Genomic DNA, 17,154 nt, shown 5'->3' with positions numbered 1-17,154 from the left:
AACCATCTATACAATGTTAAAAATACTGACAAATGGCAATCACAGTTTACCAGAAATTAAAGTGATGTCTTTAAATTGCCTAGTCTTTGTTTGAGCAACAAAAATCTACTATTTTTATATGAAAACAGAAAAGCAAGCAAACCTCCGTCTTTGTGAAGCTGTCACCAGCACCTGTTTGGGGGAGCTTTTCTTGATAAACAAGGAAAGTGATTATCCGAATTACAATCACTTAGTTTTCTGTGGAAGGAATCAATTGATGGATCAACTAACATTTTAGTACTAGAAACAGCAGGTACATTTCTATACTGGTATGCATATTGTTGTTGTTACAGTTACACCTTGAACCGGCTAGAGTACTATATGTACAGAAGAAATGCAGCTGGCGCACTGCAGTTTGCTGCTCTATTACATGATGGGTGACCAAACAGCCTTTTGTGTGTATGCTGTGGGCAATGCCATATTAGTGAGAGAGAACAGAGGTATCACGCATCATTTTATTGTTTTGTAGAAATACAAGACCAGCATCTTAAACAATGTCAGATAAATTATGGAAGAAAAAAACTTGATGACCTCGGTTTTCAAAAATATCTGCATTATAAACTCCACTTATGAAAACATGTTTGCTACAGGAAAAGATATAACCTAATCCTTTTTTTTTTAATACCAAATCTAATGCAATAAAGTGAGTAACTTTAAGAAATTAAGACTTAATTGATGGAGTCCAGACTTGCAGCCCACTGTGTAAATTAATTTTATTCCATGTCCGATTCTTCTTTCTAGAAAAAACGCTAACATCAGTATGAAAATAAGCCGGAACAAAACTGTGGCATTAACATTGAGCTACATCAGCACCATACAGCAGTAGTCCTATGAGTTGGAACAAAGCATCTCCTCACAAGACACTGTCTTGGCAATTACCCAACTTGAAAGAACATTGTGTGCAGAAAAAACAGACAAAGAAAATAAAAATATTGAAATCTAAAAAATATATATGGATGAAAACGGATCAATAAGTATTGTGAGGTTCTTAAGAAAAACCTGTTTTTCTGATATGGCAATCGGCTTTAAAATAAATATAGCATCATCAACTAAAATGGCCATAGTCTCTGTTCATAAGAGTCCAAAGATTAAGGGTGATAGGAAATGCATCATTCAGTTTGACAGCAGACAGCAAGACATATTACGGTGACATACCGTATCCCACATGCAGAACTCGGTATGGGGGAATAAGATGTCAACTACAGGATAATGCAGCGAGTCACTATCGCCATAGCCATTCAGGAGGGAGAAAATGACATGTATAGTTGTATTTCAGTATTTGCTTGGAAACCCAAACATCACTTCTTCTTTGAAGGCCATTTAAGACAGTCACTTTAATGTCTCATACAACCACCGCTTGCTCTGCTTCTTCAACCTTCACCACCTCTCCCTCCACCTGTACTTCCATCTGAGAGTTCACGACCTGCTGTCCGTCCACCTCTCTCGTCACATGCACCACCTGGATCTCCACACCAGCCTGCTTCAGTCTCTCCACGTCCTCCTCGCACATCTCTGCCATCCCGCCGTCCTCCACCACAACTGTTGTCGTCTCCTCCATCTCCATCACGTCCACCGGCTCCACTGTGACGTGTTCCACCTGGATCCCGTCATCCAACAGAACTGTTTCTCCCCCTTCTATGTGTTGTGCTGCTATGGTGAGGGCAGCGGTGGCAGCAGAGTCCGCCACAACCAGCTCCTCGGTTGCCAGAGCCTTGTTGTCCATTATGGCGTGGATGTCTTTGAGATGAGCGTTCAGGTCTTTGGGGTGAGTGAACCACAAGTCGCACATTGTACAGTGATTGGGTTTCACCCCTGTGTGGCTCACCAGGTGGTTTTTGAACTGATCCCAGCTGTTGAATACACTGCTGCAAACCTGAGAAAAGTGCGAGACAAAGCAGTAAGTCGGAGACACAAGACAGGGCCAAAAAATATTCTTCTTTTGGAAAATAGAGCAGCAGCTGTAATTCAAATGACTATCAAAACATTACAAGTGAGCTGACATGGCTAGAAAAGCCAGACACCTAGCAATGTAATCTTAATAAAACTGATATACAGTGCTAAACACTCTATATGATAATGTCATATAACCTTGGGCAATATCTAAAATTTAATATCACATCGTCAACTAAAAACTTCCAAAAAAACAAAAAAATTTAAGTCTACATTCTTCTACTACAGTCTCCTGAGTCATAAATTTTATGCAAAACAAATGAATTTCATATTCAACAAATCTAAGTTACTAAAAATTATCTATACATGCTACTATTTTTTTTATTTATTTTGTGCACATGCTAGTTCAACATTGCATAAAATATTGCATGTGTCTCCCTCCATCTGTGGCTACCTGTTATTGGCTTTTTCGATTTTTGAGTTTATTCTTGCCGGCCTTGAGGGTTGTCATTTGTTTTTTTTTGTTTTTTTTATATACTGTGAGCCTGTAAGGTTCTTTGAGATTGTAACAGTGATTAAGGGCTCTAAATACAGTTGAACTTCCTTTATGTCCACAACACTGTATGAAACTTCCTTCTTATTTACGACAAACCGTACCTGACATTCATAGAGTTTCTTGCGTCCCTTTTTGGCTCCCGCCCCATTCTGGCATGCTGCCATGTGGCATTTCAACGTACTGTTCCTTGCAAATCGCTCGTGACAGTTTGGACACTCATAAGGTTTTTCACCTGCACATGGAAACAAAATGACAAAATACAAATATATGGAAATCTATACTCCATGCTGCAGAAGTTTCAACAGATGATTTGTGAGCTCTTGACAAACATGATGTATTGTGGCAGAAAACTGTGTGGAATATTTCTCACAAAACTTTGATCATAATAGGGATAAGTTCCATGTCTTGATAACAATATATATATATATATATATATATATATATCAGAATATGGTATGTTTTCTGTAAATTTGATGAAAATTTGTCTACACAAAACAACCACATCATGACTACTTTTTTATAACTGCATGAACTAAATACAAATGAAAAGCACTTTCTCCTTCCTCCTTTTATTTGGAGGTGACAATGAAAAGAATTGAGGCTTGCTCTTGCTGTCAACACTTTCCTTCCTTTGGCTCACATCTTTTGGCTCCGCCTGTCCTGCCTCTCATGGTTCTTCTAAGTGGTAAAGGAGGTTTGTTGTGTTGGAGTGTGACACGGGAGCCGGTCTGCGGCATACTCTGCAAAGTACTGTTTCCTGGTCAGTGTCAGATTTCTTATATCCAAACCATGCCCAAAGTACCCCCCATCTTAGGTACAAGTCCCTCATCTCTTGGCTCATCTCTGTATCAGAGTGTTGTGGGGAGTTTCAGCTTTCGTGAAAACAGCGATGGAAACAACAGAGGAAAATCTCTATTGACAGACATTTTTGTCTTATCCCACCATAAACATTGTCCTATCACATAGCCCTACGTTTCATACAGACAGACTGTGCGACACTGCACTGTTTCATTTTTTTACTCTCACCGGTGTGCTTCCTCAGGTGCTCCTTGAAGTGTCCAAAGTGGTCAAAGTGTTTCTCACAGTATTCACACACATGCACTTTCTTCTGGGGCCTTTGATTTCGAAACAGCTCCTCTGCCTCAAAGTGAAATGTGCTGATGTGCTGTTTCAGGGCCCCCTCTCGCGTGTAGGCTTTACCACAGTGACTGCACACATGGGGCTTGTCCTGCGAGCTGACGTGTGTTTTCATGTGCTGTTTGAGGTGGTAGTACAACTTGAAGCTGCGGTCACACTTGTTACAGCGGAACATGTTGTCCACTTGGGAGATCTGGACCTCTACAACCTCGACATTCTCCAGGACCTTGGGCGCAGTCACCAACTCATCCTCATACACGACCTCCTGCTGAACACAACACACATACTAATTTATGGGTTGTTAAGTCAACTATAATCAAAGCAATGGATTGTTTGTCAGACATGCCTTGATCATATAAATCATGTAATCTCATGAGGGTTTAAGTGCTGGCATGTTTGGCAAATGCATAGAAATGGGAAAAAAATAAATAAATACAGCACACTCAAAAAAAAACAAAAAAAACCCATGAAGTAAAATTTAGAATTTAGCCCAGTGTTTTGGCTCTGATAACACATTCAAACCTATATACAAATTCAAAAACACAACATCTAATTTTAATTAATATGTTCTGTAAATGTAATATACCTCTTCTATTCCATCCTTCTTGATCACCTGCAGTGTTGGTGTCCCCTGCTGGTATTTGCTGGTTATGTCAGCAAGAAGAGCCAAAGCAGAGTCATCTGAAGCAGCCTGGGCATTCTTCGCTGCATCAACCACCTCCTCCAGCCCCGACTCCTCCACCTCTATGGGCCCTTCTCCTATCACCTCAATCTCCACCTGGAGAAACACAATCAACACATTCAGTACCGATAACAGGCCTTGGAAAACGTATTGTTGCTCTCACTATGCATTGAGGGCACTGTTAGCACTGTTAATTTTCAGCCTATCGCAGCGTTCAGTTTGCACTGTGACTGCTTTCAGCCACTCATAATGTCCATTGCTTTGCAAGGATCTGTAACACTACCAGTCTGTTCTCCATGAATAAGGGGCTGTGTCCACCAGGGACTTCTCCTTTAAGGAGTGTTTTCCCCCCCTATGGTTTTCTATAAGGAGGCACTGTTTTCAGCAGCGCCCAGCACAACGGGCGCTCCATCTGCTTTGAGAGTTGAAAAACAATTCTACTTTGGCTGAAGCACAGAGCTCGTCACTTTCAGTTGCACTAACCAATAAGACTGAGGGGGCGATAGGAATCACATGACAACTGGAAAAGAAAGTGACAACAGACTGCTTCCTGCTTTTAACTGTCTCAGGTGGTTGCAAATGATTTATTATTTTTAGATATGACTAAACTACAATGGATTGCAGGGAAAACAAGTATGTCACAAAACAATCATCAGCAATACAGCTACCTCCATTATATCATGTGTCACATCAGCAGACGTGCATGTCCTCCCAGCGCCCACCACCTGTCATCGCTCATTACCAAAACTACCACCAGCTCAAGAGGCCACGGCTGCATATAAACCCCTACAGTAATATCCCATCACTAACCTGTTCCCCTTCTACTGAGGGCAGAGTCTCTGTGATCACATTAGATGTTTCTGCAATCTTCCTCTTTTTGGCTTTGTTTTTTCCTGTGAGACCTTGTGAGGAAGTGTCACTCATCCTGGAGGAGAAAAGAGGATGCTGTTACGTGGCTGAATTTGCTAGTAGAACTTAGTCATCTTTCCAACAAACTCATTTCCAAATCCTGTAACAAAGGGTTTCTGATGGCCACCCATCTCCTTTTCTGGGCCACTAATGAACCAATTTGAAGAAATAAGCCAACAAAATTTCATTAAAATAGTTTTCAAATCAATTCAGTGTTTGTTTCCAATATGGAATTATGAGCAGCAGGTGGCGCTGTAACTACTTTCAGCACCTTACAAAATACACTGTCCTGTAGCTGTACTCTGCCTGCAACTTAAAAGTGACAGGCAGTGTGTACAAATATAGACCTACATAGAGAGTTAAAAGCATTTGACAAGGGCAAGATTGATTAAAACTGAGCCTAGGAATGACAGCTGCCTACACAGCAAGCAATATTCTGAAGAAATTTGCAAATATTTATTGTCAGCAATAGCATGTGTCAGGTTTCATATAAAATAAAACAGTATAAACCCTCTTAATTGCTTCTATGTTTAGGCAACAGGTCCATTAAATTATGCAGAATTAAAGATTGGCATCAGCGGGGAAACACAACAGCACATGCAAGAAGCTGCCTGCAAACCGACTCAATTCATATCAAGTTACCTTTTTAGCACTGATATTTCTTTAATGGTCTGAAATATCCAAATGGGTATAATTGTGTATATTTATGAGATTTTTATAGGGTAAGGGAAGGGGAGAAAGCCCCTGACCCACCCATTTGTGGAATCTTTACCACTGCTGGCTCTCAGTGGCCATGGAGAAGCCCTGTCCATGTCTTACTTATTGTTGAGAGCCTTGATGGCTTCCTGCATCTGGAGGTACTCTGCTGCCTTCCAGACATCGTAGGCCTCCTCCTCTCCTCCTACAGCCAGGGTGGCAGTGTAGGTGAACTCCATCAGATGGCGGAAGGCTGAGTTACTCACTCCTGTCAAAGAGCAACAGCAGTGAGTGAAAGCAACTCTGCATAAAAGTCTAGTAAGAGACAATTCCTGTAAAAAACCGAACCAAAAACAAAATGAACCCTTACACAACACACAATACACTCTGAACGGCTCTCACTAGTGATAGTTGGACATCCAAGGCAACTGAGTGGTACCTCACTGTGAGTGTTCATGTTATTTTGAAATGGAAGATGAAAACTGCAGTGTTACAAACACATTCACTGTATGAGAGCCACACAATCACACAGTTATCTTACGGATTACTGAATATACTGAAAGAATTTGTTTTAAATAGTGTAAGTAGACTAATGTTATTTTTGCAAATAAGACAAAACAAGGAGAACACTGGAAAAGTTAGTGTGTTTTTTTCCCTCCCTAATGTACAAAAGAAACAAAACCGAAAACAAAATCATGACCCATAAACCACAACGCAAACCGAACCGTGGGTTTGCTGAACCATTACACCACTACCAGTTTCACATAATATTACAAGTCGGTCATAGTTTCAGTGTGGTCTATACCTGTCCATAGCATTAACTCAATGCTTTTAACTATTTATGAGCTGCACATTCCCAACAACAAATTAAACTGTGCTGTGCTATGTACTTAACTTAGCAACAGGTAGACTAGGAAACTTTATGGTAATATGTGCAGATTACTGAGAAATATTAACGCATTACAAACATACATGCATTCTCTTGATATCTGTGCTGTGATCATGTCAGAGAAAATTACTTGAAGTATAATGAATTTTAATGAAGTATAATGAATTTTGACCCTTGTAATACATTGTAATTCACTGTAATACAGTGTGAAACTGTGTGATTGCTGCGAGGCTGCTGTTGACCGTACGACTCTCAAAATGTTAAAGCACACAGGTTATGTGTGTATTCTAGTATAACAATATCACATTGAAGCTCTGAAGTTTTATCTGTTAAATTCTGGAACTACACAGATTAAGCTAAGGAGCCGTTTCACTGACTGCCCGGTCTCCCATTCAGTAAAACACAACGTACCCTCTATCTCCACCAGTGGCTCCTGGGTAAAATCCTGGAAGAACTTATGGAAAAATTGACTGCATGCTGCCAACACTGCCTTATGAGCTCTGAACTGGTGCCCTGTACAGCAGAGGAAAGGTAGACAGTTCACAGTTGGCCTCTCAATGTATCATTAAAATAAAAAAAATAAACAATAAAAATAACAACATAGTGATTTATTTACCGTCTACAATCAGAGTGATGTCTGTGAACTGGTCAAGCTGTCGTTGTTCATTCAGTTTGTCCAGCATGACCTTATAGTGGGCTGGGAACTCACTACCATGGTCCACCTCCACCTCCACCTCCACCTCAGCCGCCATTATTCACCTGACCCTTGTCTGCAGTCAAGAGAGAAAAGGTGGACAAACAAACAAACAAACAAAAAAACTGATTACAGGAACACATTTCACGATACCAAATATCAAACACATGCAATGCAATAAACTATGCCTTTGAAATACATGTATGGTGTAAAAAAAAAAACAAAAAACTGTCATACTGCCAAACACTTGCAATACGCTCTCTATCCTATTAACCCCTCCAACACCACAAAAGCAAGTCATCATACACATACACATACAGATGGGTGACAAATTAAAGGAAAAACCAACATTAAGTGTCTCAATGAGGTGTTGGGTCACTATGAGCAGCCAGAGCAGCTTCAATGCTCCCTGGCATAGATTCAGCAAGTGTCTGCAATTCACGTGAACTTCTATAAACCACAAGCACTGCTGTACAGAGATGTGGAAAAAAGTGATGTGGCCAGATCAGTCATCCTGCACCATAATCTGGGCCTGGTGGTGGAGTGCATGTGTGGTGTACACCAAGAGAATCCTACGGGCCTGAATATTTGGCCGCTACAATGAGGGGGGGTCTGCTGGCTCTGTTATGCTGTGGGAGTTATTTTCCTGGCATGGTTTGGCTCCACTTGTCCCCTTAGCGTAAAGGGTCACTGAAAATCAATACATAGTCAGTCTGAGTCATCATGGTTTTCCGATGATGAAACATTTATATCCTGATGGGAGTAGTCTCTCCAGAACGACAATGCCCCTCACCCCCATCACAGGGCACCAAGGCTCACTGAACGGTTTGATGAACATGAAAATGACATAAATCGTATGCTAGTGCTTTCGTAGTGACCATATCGCAAGCTGACTGAGCAGCTATGGGAAGTTCTGGCCCAAATTGATCGCCAGTGCTCTCCATCATCATCAAAACACCAGATGAGGTGGTATCTTTTGGAAGAATGGTGCTCTCTCCCTCCAGTGGCGCTCCAGAGACTCTCACCATCCACACCAGGGGGCAGTGAGGCTGTCCTGGCATCTTGCAGAGGCCCAACACCTCACTGAGATGCTTTAGGTTTCTTCCTTTAATTTCTCATTTGTCTGCACGACTGAAATGGCAGCACCAGGTTACTGTCATTTACCTGGATCCCTGGGTGACAGTCAATGAATATTTCGGGCTCAAAGCTGAGAAGTCCCACACTGATCATTATCAAGTCTGCAATGATGGGACCACGAGGACCATTCATGCTAGCTTAACCAGACAGTTAGCAACTATTTGCTGGGCCAATGAAGACTAATTAATCAAATAAGGAATATATTGACCAACCCGCTACAGTATTGGAGCGGATCTTGAGGGGGCAATACAAATGACTGGCATTTAACCTAGCCAATCGTGCGAAAGGAAGCGGTGTATTACTCGATGACCCCACAAACGTCACATGAGGAGTTAATTTAGCCAGGGATGATAGCTTAGCTACATGTTAGCTAAACTAGCAAACAGGCGAGCCAGTCCTATACAGGAAAACAAACGCACTTATTGCATGTATCCGTAAGATGCACAATATCTTCTTACCAGGGTTAGACAAGCCTAAATAATCGTTTTGACGGTGGAACACAAATGCAGCTAACATAATCAAATCCCAAGCTAATACACTTAACAGGCCTGTTAGCACGCTCGCCATTTCGTGTTTGACTATCAACATTACGTCATCAAATCGCGCATTAAAATACACTTTTCCCTCGCAGGTTTTTAAATTATAACCACCACGGGGCGAATTTTGACTTTTAAACCATCTGGAGACGTACCACCAGTTCGGTTCCAAAGCTTTAGACAGTTGTTTTGCGATAATATTTCTCCCGACGCATGTAGGGCTGTTCTTCTCTCGTTGCTCCGAAAAGGGCGGTCGTTCGACACTCGGGCCTCAGATTCCCAGAAGCCCTTGCGAAGTCAAGGACGCCAAGGAGCGTTGCTTGGTGACAGTCCGGTGAGTGACAAGCGTCCCTGGTGCCAACTGTGTTAATTTTCTCATAAACAGTGTTTTTGTGCGTTTTTTTTTTTTCTGTTTTTTTGTTGTTGTTTTTTTGTGCTGGAGTAGGCCTGTGAAGTGGGCAAACTCTCGAAAATCAAAGGTGAGATGGGGTTGTTTGCGTTATTTTCCCTGTCACTTTGTCTTGCAGAGTCTGTCTCACAACCTTATAGGCTATTTATCAGTATCAGCATTTCTCACTTTCAAATATGGACAGCTAATGTTGGCTTCCGTAAGATTTTACACTGACCTTTAAAGTACAGAGTGAAGTGTTGCTCCACTTCTCAAAACTGTATAGATAAATGCAAAAATGCACCTTCATCTTCACAGACTTCCTCAGACTTCCATGTAATCCTCCATCTAGGCCCTCAAACATCACACACAAGCTATCAAACACACACACACACACACACACACACACACACACACACACACACACACAAACACTGCAGGATAGCCATTACACACTGGTGAGATCAATTCAAAACACTTCTGTAAAAACCTGATACTGCAATGAATAATGGTGCTGATGTTTGTTTTTGTTTTTGTTTTTTTGTTTTTACCCAGAATAACCTCTTGACATGATGAACACAATAGACACGGTTCATGCATGCATTTTCAAAATTGTTACTATAGTCCAATAAACTGAAACTGAGTAAGTAAACATACTGTTTATATGCAACTGACAAAGACTACAGAGAACAATAAACTAATCTCCATGTGCATATTCAATGTAAGCAAATGGCAAAAAGTTCAAGTTCAAGTTTTTACATATAGGATGAAATGACATTTCTGTCTGTGGGCTGGGTCAGGCCACAGACAGAAATTGTTCGCCTTATCGACCCCTGGAAGCTTCAACTGTAACATCTAAATAAGCCTCCTCATGCCCTGGAGGAGGTGAACTCAGATGTAAGGGGTTTGCTCATTGGCCCTCCACCACCATGCTGGAAATAAAACTCCTCTATGGGGTTTAGAACCAGAGAATATACAATGTACATGATCTCACAGACCATTTAGGAAATCGTGAGATTGTCATTAGTGTGTGAACAGTTTTGACTCAGAGAGATCACACATGGAGAACTGTGGGTTTCATTTGTGATGACTTGAGTTAATGATATTGACTCCCAGTGCTTTCTAAATGTTTGTGTGCAGACTTTTCCACAAAAAGTTCAACATATCTGGATCATGTGCGAAAACAGGAAAATCGAACTTAAAGTTAGGAAAAGTGGGAAATTTGTCTGTCTTTAAATGGGGTCACGGTTTGGGCTATTTAGTTAACAAGCCCATTTATGGAGTGTAAGCAATCAAGAAGAACTAATAATTTTCCCCTTGAGAAGTAAATTAGTCATCTTAATTGTCACTTCGTGAATTAAGACACATTTGTGTGGTGGCATAGTGAATGTCACAGGTGAAAAGTATACCAATCTGTGACATTTTGTTGAAAGTTTGGTTACACAATAAATGTGTTCTTTTCTCTGCAACTGTTTATTTCACTGTTGTGAGCTGTGGGGCTTTTTGATGGGGCTGCTATGTTACTGATCACTGTCTCCGTCTAGTGCCATTTGGGAGAACTGCAAGTAACTCCAATGTGTGGATAAACTTTTTTTTTTCCAATATTCTACACATTTTCTTCACAAGTCTGATCAAGTCAGTTCAAGTTCAAGTCTACGTTTATTTAGTGTCCAATATCACTGTTTACAGTCTCAAAGAGCTTTACATGCCCACATGTTTACAACAAACAGGATGACAGAAGTCTTAAGAAGGACCAGAGAGACCCCATTCCTGGCCAGACAGGTGTGCAATAGGTGTTGACCCAGTGAGCAAATTACAAACAATACAGTCATAAAACAAATGCAAGAGAATGCAAGAGTCAGAAATCCATACTGCTCTTATCATGTGCTCATTTCCACTGCAGTATCCATAAATAGCTATATGTGGCAAAAAGTAACACTGCAGGGTTTTTGCAAATCATTAAGTGTGGCATTAATCCTGACCGTGAATTATGGGTTGTTGTTGTTTTTTTTTGGTGGGGAAAACAGACTTGTCTCAGCATGCGTGCACCACCCTGTCTTACACAACCAAGACATTTGGAAGTTGTACTAAATCTAGACTGAATCAATCAACTGAATCGTCCGAGATAATGTAATGTTGTTTTGAGGAGAATCAGTGCTTGGCAGAATATGCTTGTAGGAATGTTTACTGTCTTTCCCAGCTAGTGCAAGACTATTTGTAGTGGCCCAGTGGAAAATAATATCATCATTTCAAATCTTTATACCAAATTGTGATGACATGCAGGTCAGTGTGCCCTGTCAAAGGACATATGTCACGGTGCTAGTTGCTGTCAATGAGTAACACTGGGTCATAAAGCATGTGCATGGAATAAGGGCAAGTAGTCTGTTCCACTTTTGTTTTCTTTTTATTATCGCAAATGTTGGCTGGTGTCTGCACTTTACTGATAAGAAGAGATATACTAGTCACCCTAAATTCATGTAATAGCCTGGTGTCAGGTTTTACCTATTTGAACATATTCAACCAGAACAATGCCATTGATATCTATAGATTAATTTAAAAAAAAGAGGCCTTTCACCAACATTTTTTTTTTTTTTCACGTTACATATTTTAAATCGGTCTTTGCCATTTAGTGAACCATTTTCTTCTGGTACACCGTTCCTCAAATTTTCACTGTAATCTTCCTCACACTCAAACTTGAGTGTGAGGAAGACAGAGAGATTAAAATGTGCCACTATATAATTTGGAGGAACATCTTTTTTCCAGTAGGTTATTTTCTTTAAAAATACCTGTCTGTGTTGTTTATTATTGTGTTTACTGTTGTCTATTATGTCTATGTCTAAGTCTCTGTATGTCTATTATTATTTCTTAAAAACTGCCTACTATGCCTAGGTGGCATAAGTTTTTTTTTTTTTTCCTGTTTATTTGAGCAAAATTTCCCCTTTTTTGTTTGTTTGTTTGTTGGAGAGAGGGGAGGAGAGATTAACTGTGTTGCTTGTATAGGCCTAATCTAAGATATGAGAATATGCTGCAGGGAATACCATTTGATTACTTTGGCTTTGGTTCAGTGTTATTCAGTTCTTCTGAGCACTGTTGATTTTTTTTTTTTTTTTAAATAGATTTATGCTATCACTGTGTGCAAATACTACTGTTATACATTATCTCAAAATGTCTAATTTATCTCCCCACCCACGTATTAAAGACTATTGAATGGCTCCTGTTCAGTTGTGTTGATCTGGCAGCAGCAGTGACCAACTCCCAGTTCCACCCGCACTCCTTTGTCACTTCTCCTGTGAAAAGAAAAACAGGATGTCATAATGTTCTATGCTGCTCTTGAGCAACTTTTGTTAAGGCTACATCATTACAGGTTAATGAATGATGTGATATTATGCTGAAAATGTATGTATATCACACTTTCATTTAAAAGCATTCAATTTAAGAAACAAGGCAAATGCATGTGGTAGCTCAAAGCTTTATGGGGTGGGTTATGCAACTTTTTTTCTCCTCATGCCATTCTCTTGGAGAGCTTTGTCCAGCCACGATCAATACCCATGCATTTTCTTTTAAAATCAGCGTTGTGTCCTACTGACTGCAAGATTTCACACAGACAGGGTGAATTACTTAACATGAGATAGAAGAGCTATCAGCAAACAGCTCTGTCTGAACTTTGTCCTCCTTTCAGAGAGGAAAACAACAGGCAGAGTATAAAAAGGGGGAGCAGTTGAGGAAGAGACGTGTTTTTCTTCAAGGACTTGCAGAAAGAAAGAGCTGTGCAGAGAGAGAAAGTTTTGACCAGGGTAAGTGGCATAACTAACTGCAAAACGGAGTTATTTCTCTTTGTCTATCAACTTTTCACATAATTTCTTAGCCAGCAAGCTTTCTTCTAGGTATCTATTTTAATCTCCTTTTTCATTTCATGAAAGCAAACTGTTTTCACTGTATGTGCGTCCAGCTTCAACAACCGTCTGCAGTCACTTAATCATTTCCATTGTTACGCAAACAACCTTACTTTCATGCATGAGAAAATATTGCACATGTATGCACGGCACAAATTTTTGACATTTTACTTTCCTTGTTCAAGCTTGTTTCTTGTTTCTCTGTAAATAGTATGCATACATGCGTGTGCTAAAATTTGTATAGAAAGAATCCAGCTTGCATACGAGTGTACTGCACAACCACCAGTTCCACTCAGTTAAATGCATGCAAATGAAAAACTGATGTGTTAAAAAAAAAAAAGAAGTGGTGAATTCAGATTGTGATCACCAGTTTCTGCAGTTTGTTCCTGAGTTTTCTTTATCTATCCAGTTCAGGTCAGTATGTGCATGAACATGTGCAGCAGTTTGGGAGGTTATCTAGGACTGTTTGAACAATCTGAAAACAATGACCCTGCCCTGACCTTTTGTACAATCCTCTCACTTTTGCGCTGAGCTTGACCGAACTTTTGTGTTCTCTCCTCCTATTTTCTCCTCCCACCTCGCCTGTCCTCAATCACCACTGTCATTTTCTGTCTCTCCCCCCAATCCCATCTCCCTTTTTTCTCTCTGTGGTCAGCAGATCTGGGCAGTGAAGGGGCACGGCAGGGATGTGGGCGTGCCTCAGCCTGCTCCTAGCTCTCTGCCTGCTCCATGGGGGCAGGGCAGAGAGCGATGGGGGAGGGCCTCGCTGTCAGCTGCCGCCTGACTGGAAAATAGGGGAGGTGGAGCCCATGAAGGAGGCACTGGGCCAGGTGACGGTAGTAGCTCTTCTGCAGGCCAGCTGATTGTTCTGCTTGGTGCAGGCATCCAGGTAAACATATTGTGCTGGCCAGAATCAATCTTGACCTTTTGAACTACACTTTTATCCATATAGATGTAGAAGGAGAAAAAAAAAATCCCCATAAGTGTTTGTTTGTGTGTTTGCACATTTAAAAGTTATAGGACATGATAAAAATAAGAAACCTAAAGTACATGTGCAGGAGATGTGTATGGGATTATGGAAAAACCTCACCCAAAGGGGATAGATAGATAGATAGATAGATAGATAGATAGATAGATAGATAGATTCAGCTCTAAGTCATACTCCACTTTCAGCCAGTCCAGAAATACACTATGATTTCCCTTCCCTTGAGTTGTTAAGTCTGATTTAGGCATAGACATAATGAATCTTAACTTTGTTGTCTCGGTGCTCTTCTGCTTTGCTTCCTCTGAGCAGAATAGACCGCCTGCGCCAGAAGCTGGAGAGTCAGGGTCTGCAGAATGTGACCTTCATGGTAATCAACCACCAGGGGGAGCAAGCACAGCGTCTGCATGGCATGCTCCAACAGAGACTGTCAGATAACATCACACTGTACAAACAGGAGACCGACCAGCCCGATGTTTGGCAGACATTGAAAGGAGAAAAGGATGACTTTTTCATTTATGACAGGTAGTTTTTCTAACCTCATATTTTCTTTAATAGTATGTGCCACACGCCATCAAGACAAATACAAATACATTCTTACCACCTCCGATTTCCATCACATTCCTTGTTGAAGGAAAATCAAAATGAGCTGATAGGAAATTGCTTGAGGTTCCCATTATAGGCATAATCTCTCCATGCTTTTCTGTCCCTTTACCATCAGATGTGGCCGTCTCACCTTCCACATCACACTTCCATACTCCATCATTGGACAAGGCCATATTGAGGGTGCAATCAAGGATACTTACTGCAAGCACATATGTGGGAACTGCACATATGAGGTACTGTAAGCCACACATGCATGCAAGAATATACATACATGTAGAAATTAGGCAGTCTTCAGATGAGTGCTGGTAACAAATTTGCACTATAAATAGCAAATATGCACTATACATCTTGGTCTTTTTCAGTTCTATTGAACCATCCTCTTACTCCTCTGCTTCAAATCCTCCCCCTCTTCCTTTGACCTTGTTCTCCTTGTTTTTCTCACAGGGCTCTGAGACCCCAGAGGAGTGCAACAGGGCCGTGGAAGTCAAGCCTGAAGAAGATGGAACCCCAACTGGAGAGGAAGAGATTGGACATGGACATGGTCATGGACATGGACATGGTCATGGACATGGACATGGTCATGGGCACAAGCATGGTCACCACCATGGAAATCATGGTGTTGGCCAGCACCATCTAGGTGATAGGGCACAGGGGTATGGGCAAGGGGGGCAACAGCAGATTGACCAAATAGACCAACTAATGCATGTGGGCCAGGTGGCACAGGGTGCACCTATGATGCAAAGGCCCTGAGTACCTGGGAAGGCTACATGAAAGTCGAAGCACAGCTGACAGTGGGCGGCCGGCTCTGTAAATGGAGCTTCTCCTCCAACCAGCTGATGCTGACACTGACGAAGGCTGTTTAGTGATGAGGGGAGTGAGCAGCCCGTTGCTCTGTGACACTGTGATGAGGCGCTGCCTGCCTCCTGACAGTGACACCAGCTGACGGGTGATGCGACCAGTAATGTTAGGGAAACCTGACAGTGACGCTCACCCCCAACTAGCTGAGAACAGCCTCAGCCAACCCAGTGAGCCTGACCTCCAGGTGCTGAGAGCTGAGGATGAGAGCTGTTGTAAGCAGGCTCTGATACCCACTCACCAACACCTGCTAGCACTCTGGGGCAAGGTGCTCACTATACCAACAAGTATTACCCTGGGAAAGGAATGGGAAATCTCTGATAGTATGGAGGACACATTAACACTCTGGATAGATAAACAATTGCATCCACACAATCTAACATTGGAAACATGTAAAATGAAAGATAAAATGACAACCAAAGGAGTTATTGGCTGCTTGTGAACTTGTCAACTAGTTACTATTGACAATGGGCAAATAATCTTATTAGACTCTACCAAAAAGTATCTGGTTGTCATTTGTAAAATGGTCAATTTCGGTGAAAAAATTGTGTTTAGTCTGCCTTCATTTCTCTGTCAGTGGGTTGTTCTCATCCTTTCTCAGGAGTGTATGTGGTGATCATGTTCATACCTCTGCTCCTCCATTTTGCTCTCTCCGTCCCTTTATGAAACCAGGCGCAGAAACTACGCTCTAGTGGCGTCTGTTTGAAGTCAGGTACGAGGGAGAGGGGGAGGGAGGTCACGAACATGATAAACACCCAAAATTTCAAAATTCAATCTCTTAAGACTTTTGAAGGAGCTGCAGAGGGAGAGATCATATGCTTTGTTTTAGTAACCAAAATGCACTGAGCCAAGTGAGTCATATAAAAATAATGAAAACACTTATAAGCAAACTTTAATCAGTGAAACCGTGAAAACGCTTGTCTTTAGGTCCACAATGATTGTTTCTGAGTATCAATATTTCACATATAACTACAATAACTACATTACTTCTGTCATTGTATTGTATTTGTTCTAAGCCTCCACAAGCTTCAGTGTATCTCAGGTATATAATTTACAGCTTTCTGATTTGACATTTAAAAGCTAAATGTTTGGCATGCTTTCTTACTTTTTTTTTTTTTTTTTTTTTTTTTTTTTTTTTAGATTTAGCTATGTGGTTAGCAAATTGCACACATTTATACAAGGCTTGTTTGTTTAAAAAAAAAGAAAAAAAAAGAAAATAGAAAATGAAACTTGCAAGATTGCCATGGAACAGGAAGAGGGTAAAT

The 17,154-nt window shown here is 41.0% G+C and overlaps 2 protein-coding genes across 6 annotated transcripts; one reads left to right on the top strand and one right to left on the bottom strand.

The window, feature by feature from the left end:
- Nucleotides 1-475: 475 nt before the first annotated feature.
- On the bottom strand, nucleotides 476-9,451 carry znf131 (zinc finger protein 131). 5 transcript variants are annotated; one of them, XM_030059992.1, is made up of 9 exons: nucleotides 9,321-9,451; nucleotides 7,415-7,568; nucleotides 7,210-7,311; nucleotides 6,033-6,177; nucleotides 5,115-5,229; nucleotides 4,209-4,400; nucleotides 3,512-3,890; nucleotides 2,587-2,717; nucleotides 476-1,912 (listed from the first exon to the last, which is right to left on the bottom strand). In XM_030059992.1, the coding sequence occupies exons 2-9, from the start codon at nucleotides 7,548-7,550 to the stop codon at nucleotides 1,382-1,384; spliced, it is 1,731 nt and encodes a 576-aa protein (XP_029915852.1). In that variant the 5' UTR covers nucleotides 7,551-7,568; nucleotides 9,321-9,451; the 3' UTR covers nucleotides 476-1,381. The 5 variants fall into 5 exon arrangements, with proteins under 5 accessions (XP_029915852.1, XP_029915854.1, XP_029915855.1 ...); XM_030059994.1 differs by having other exon boundaries at nucleotides 3,512-3,887; XM_030059995.1 differs by having other exon boundaries at nucleotides 4,236-4,400.
- A 3,781-nt stretch (nucleotides 9,452-13,232) lies between these two features.
- Nucleotides 13,233-15,961, top strand: selenop (selenoprotein P). Its single transcript, XM_030059997.1, has 5 exons — nucleotides 13,233-13,347; nucleotides 14,105-14,335; nucleotides 14,741-14,953; nucleotides 15,150-15,267; nucleotides 15,479-15,961. Exons 2-5 carry the CDS (start codon nucleotides 14,133-14,135, stop codon nucleotides 15,959-15,961), a joined length of 1,017 nt encoding a protein of 338 aa, XP_029915857.1. The 5' UTR covers nucleotides 13,233-13,347; nucleotides 14,105-14,132.
- The last annotated feature ends 1,193 nt before the right edge of the window (nucleotides 15,962-17,154 follow it).

The sequence above is a fragment of the Myripristis murdjan genome, chromosome 9 (genome assembly GCF_902150065.1).
Source record: "Myripristis murdjan chromosome 9, fMyrMur1.1, whole genome shotgun sequence".
Lineage (NCBI taxonomy): Eukaryota > Metazoa > Chordata > Actinopteri > Holocentriformes > Holocentridae > Myripristis > Myripristis murdjan.
This window is presented reverse-complemented; position numbering and strand designations above follow the sequence as displayed.

What these genes read in the sequence shown, in the direction of transcription:
- znf131 (XM_030059992.1), bottom strand. Translation starts at nt 7,550, where the DNA reads ATGGCGGCTGAGGTGGAGGTGGAGGTGGAGGTGGACCATGGTAGTGAG. An exon ending in CATCACTCTGATTGTAGACG is followed by an intron (nt 7,312 to 7,414) that starts GTAAATAAATCA and finishes TCTGCTGTACAG; the next exon opens with GGCACCAGTTCAGAGCTCAT. An exon ending in GCACCTGAGGAAGCACACCG is followed by an intron (nt 2,718 to 3,511) that starts GTGAGAGTAAAA and finishes TTCCATGTGCAG; the next exon opens with GTGAAAAACCTTATGAGTGT.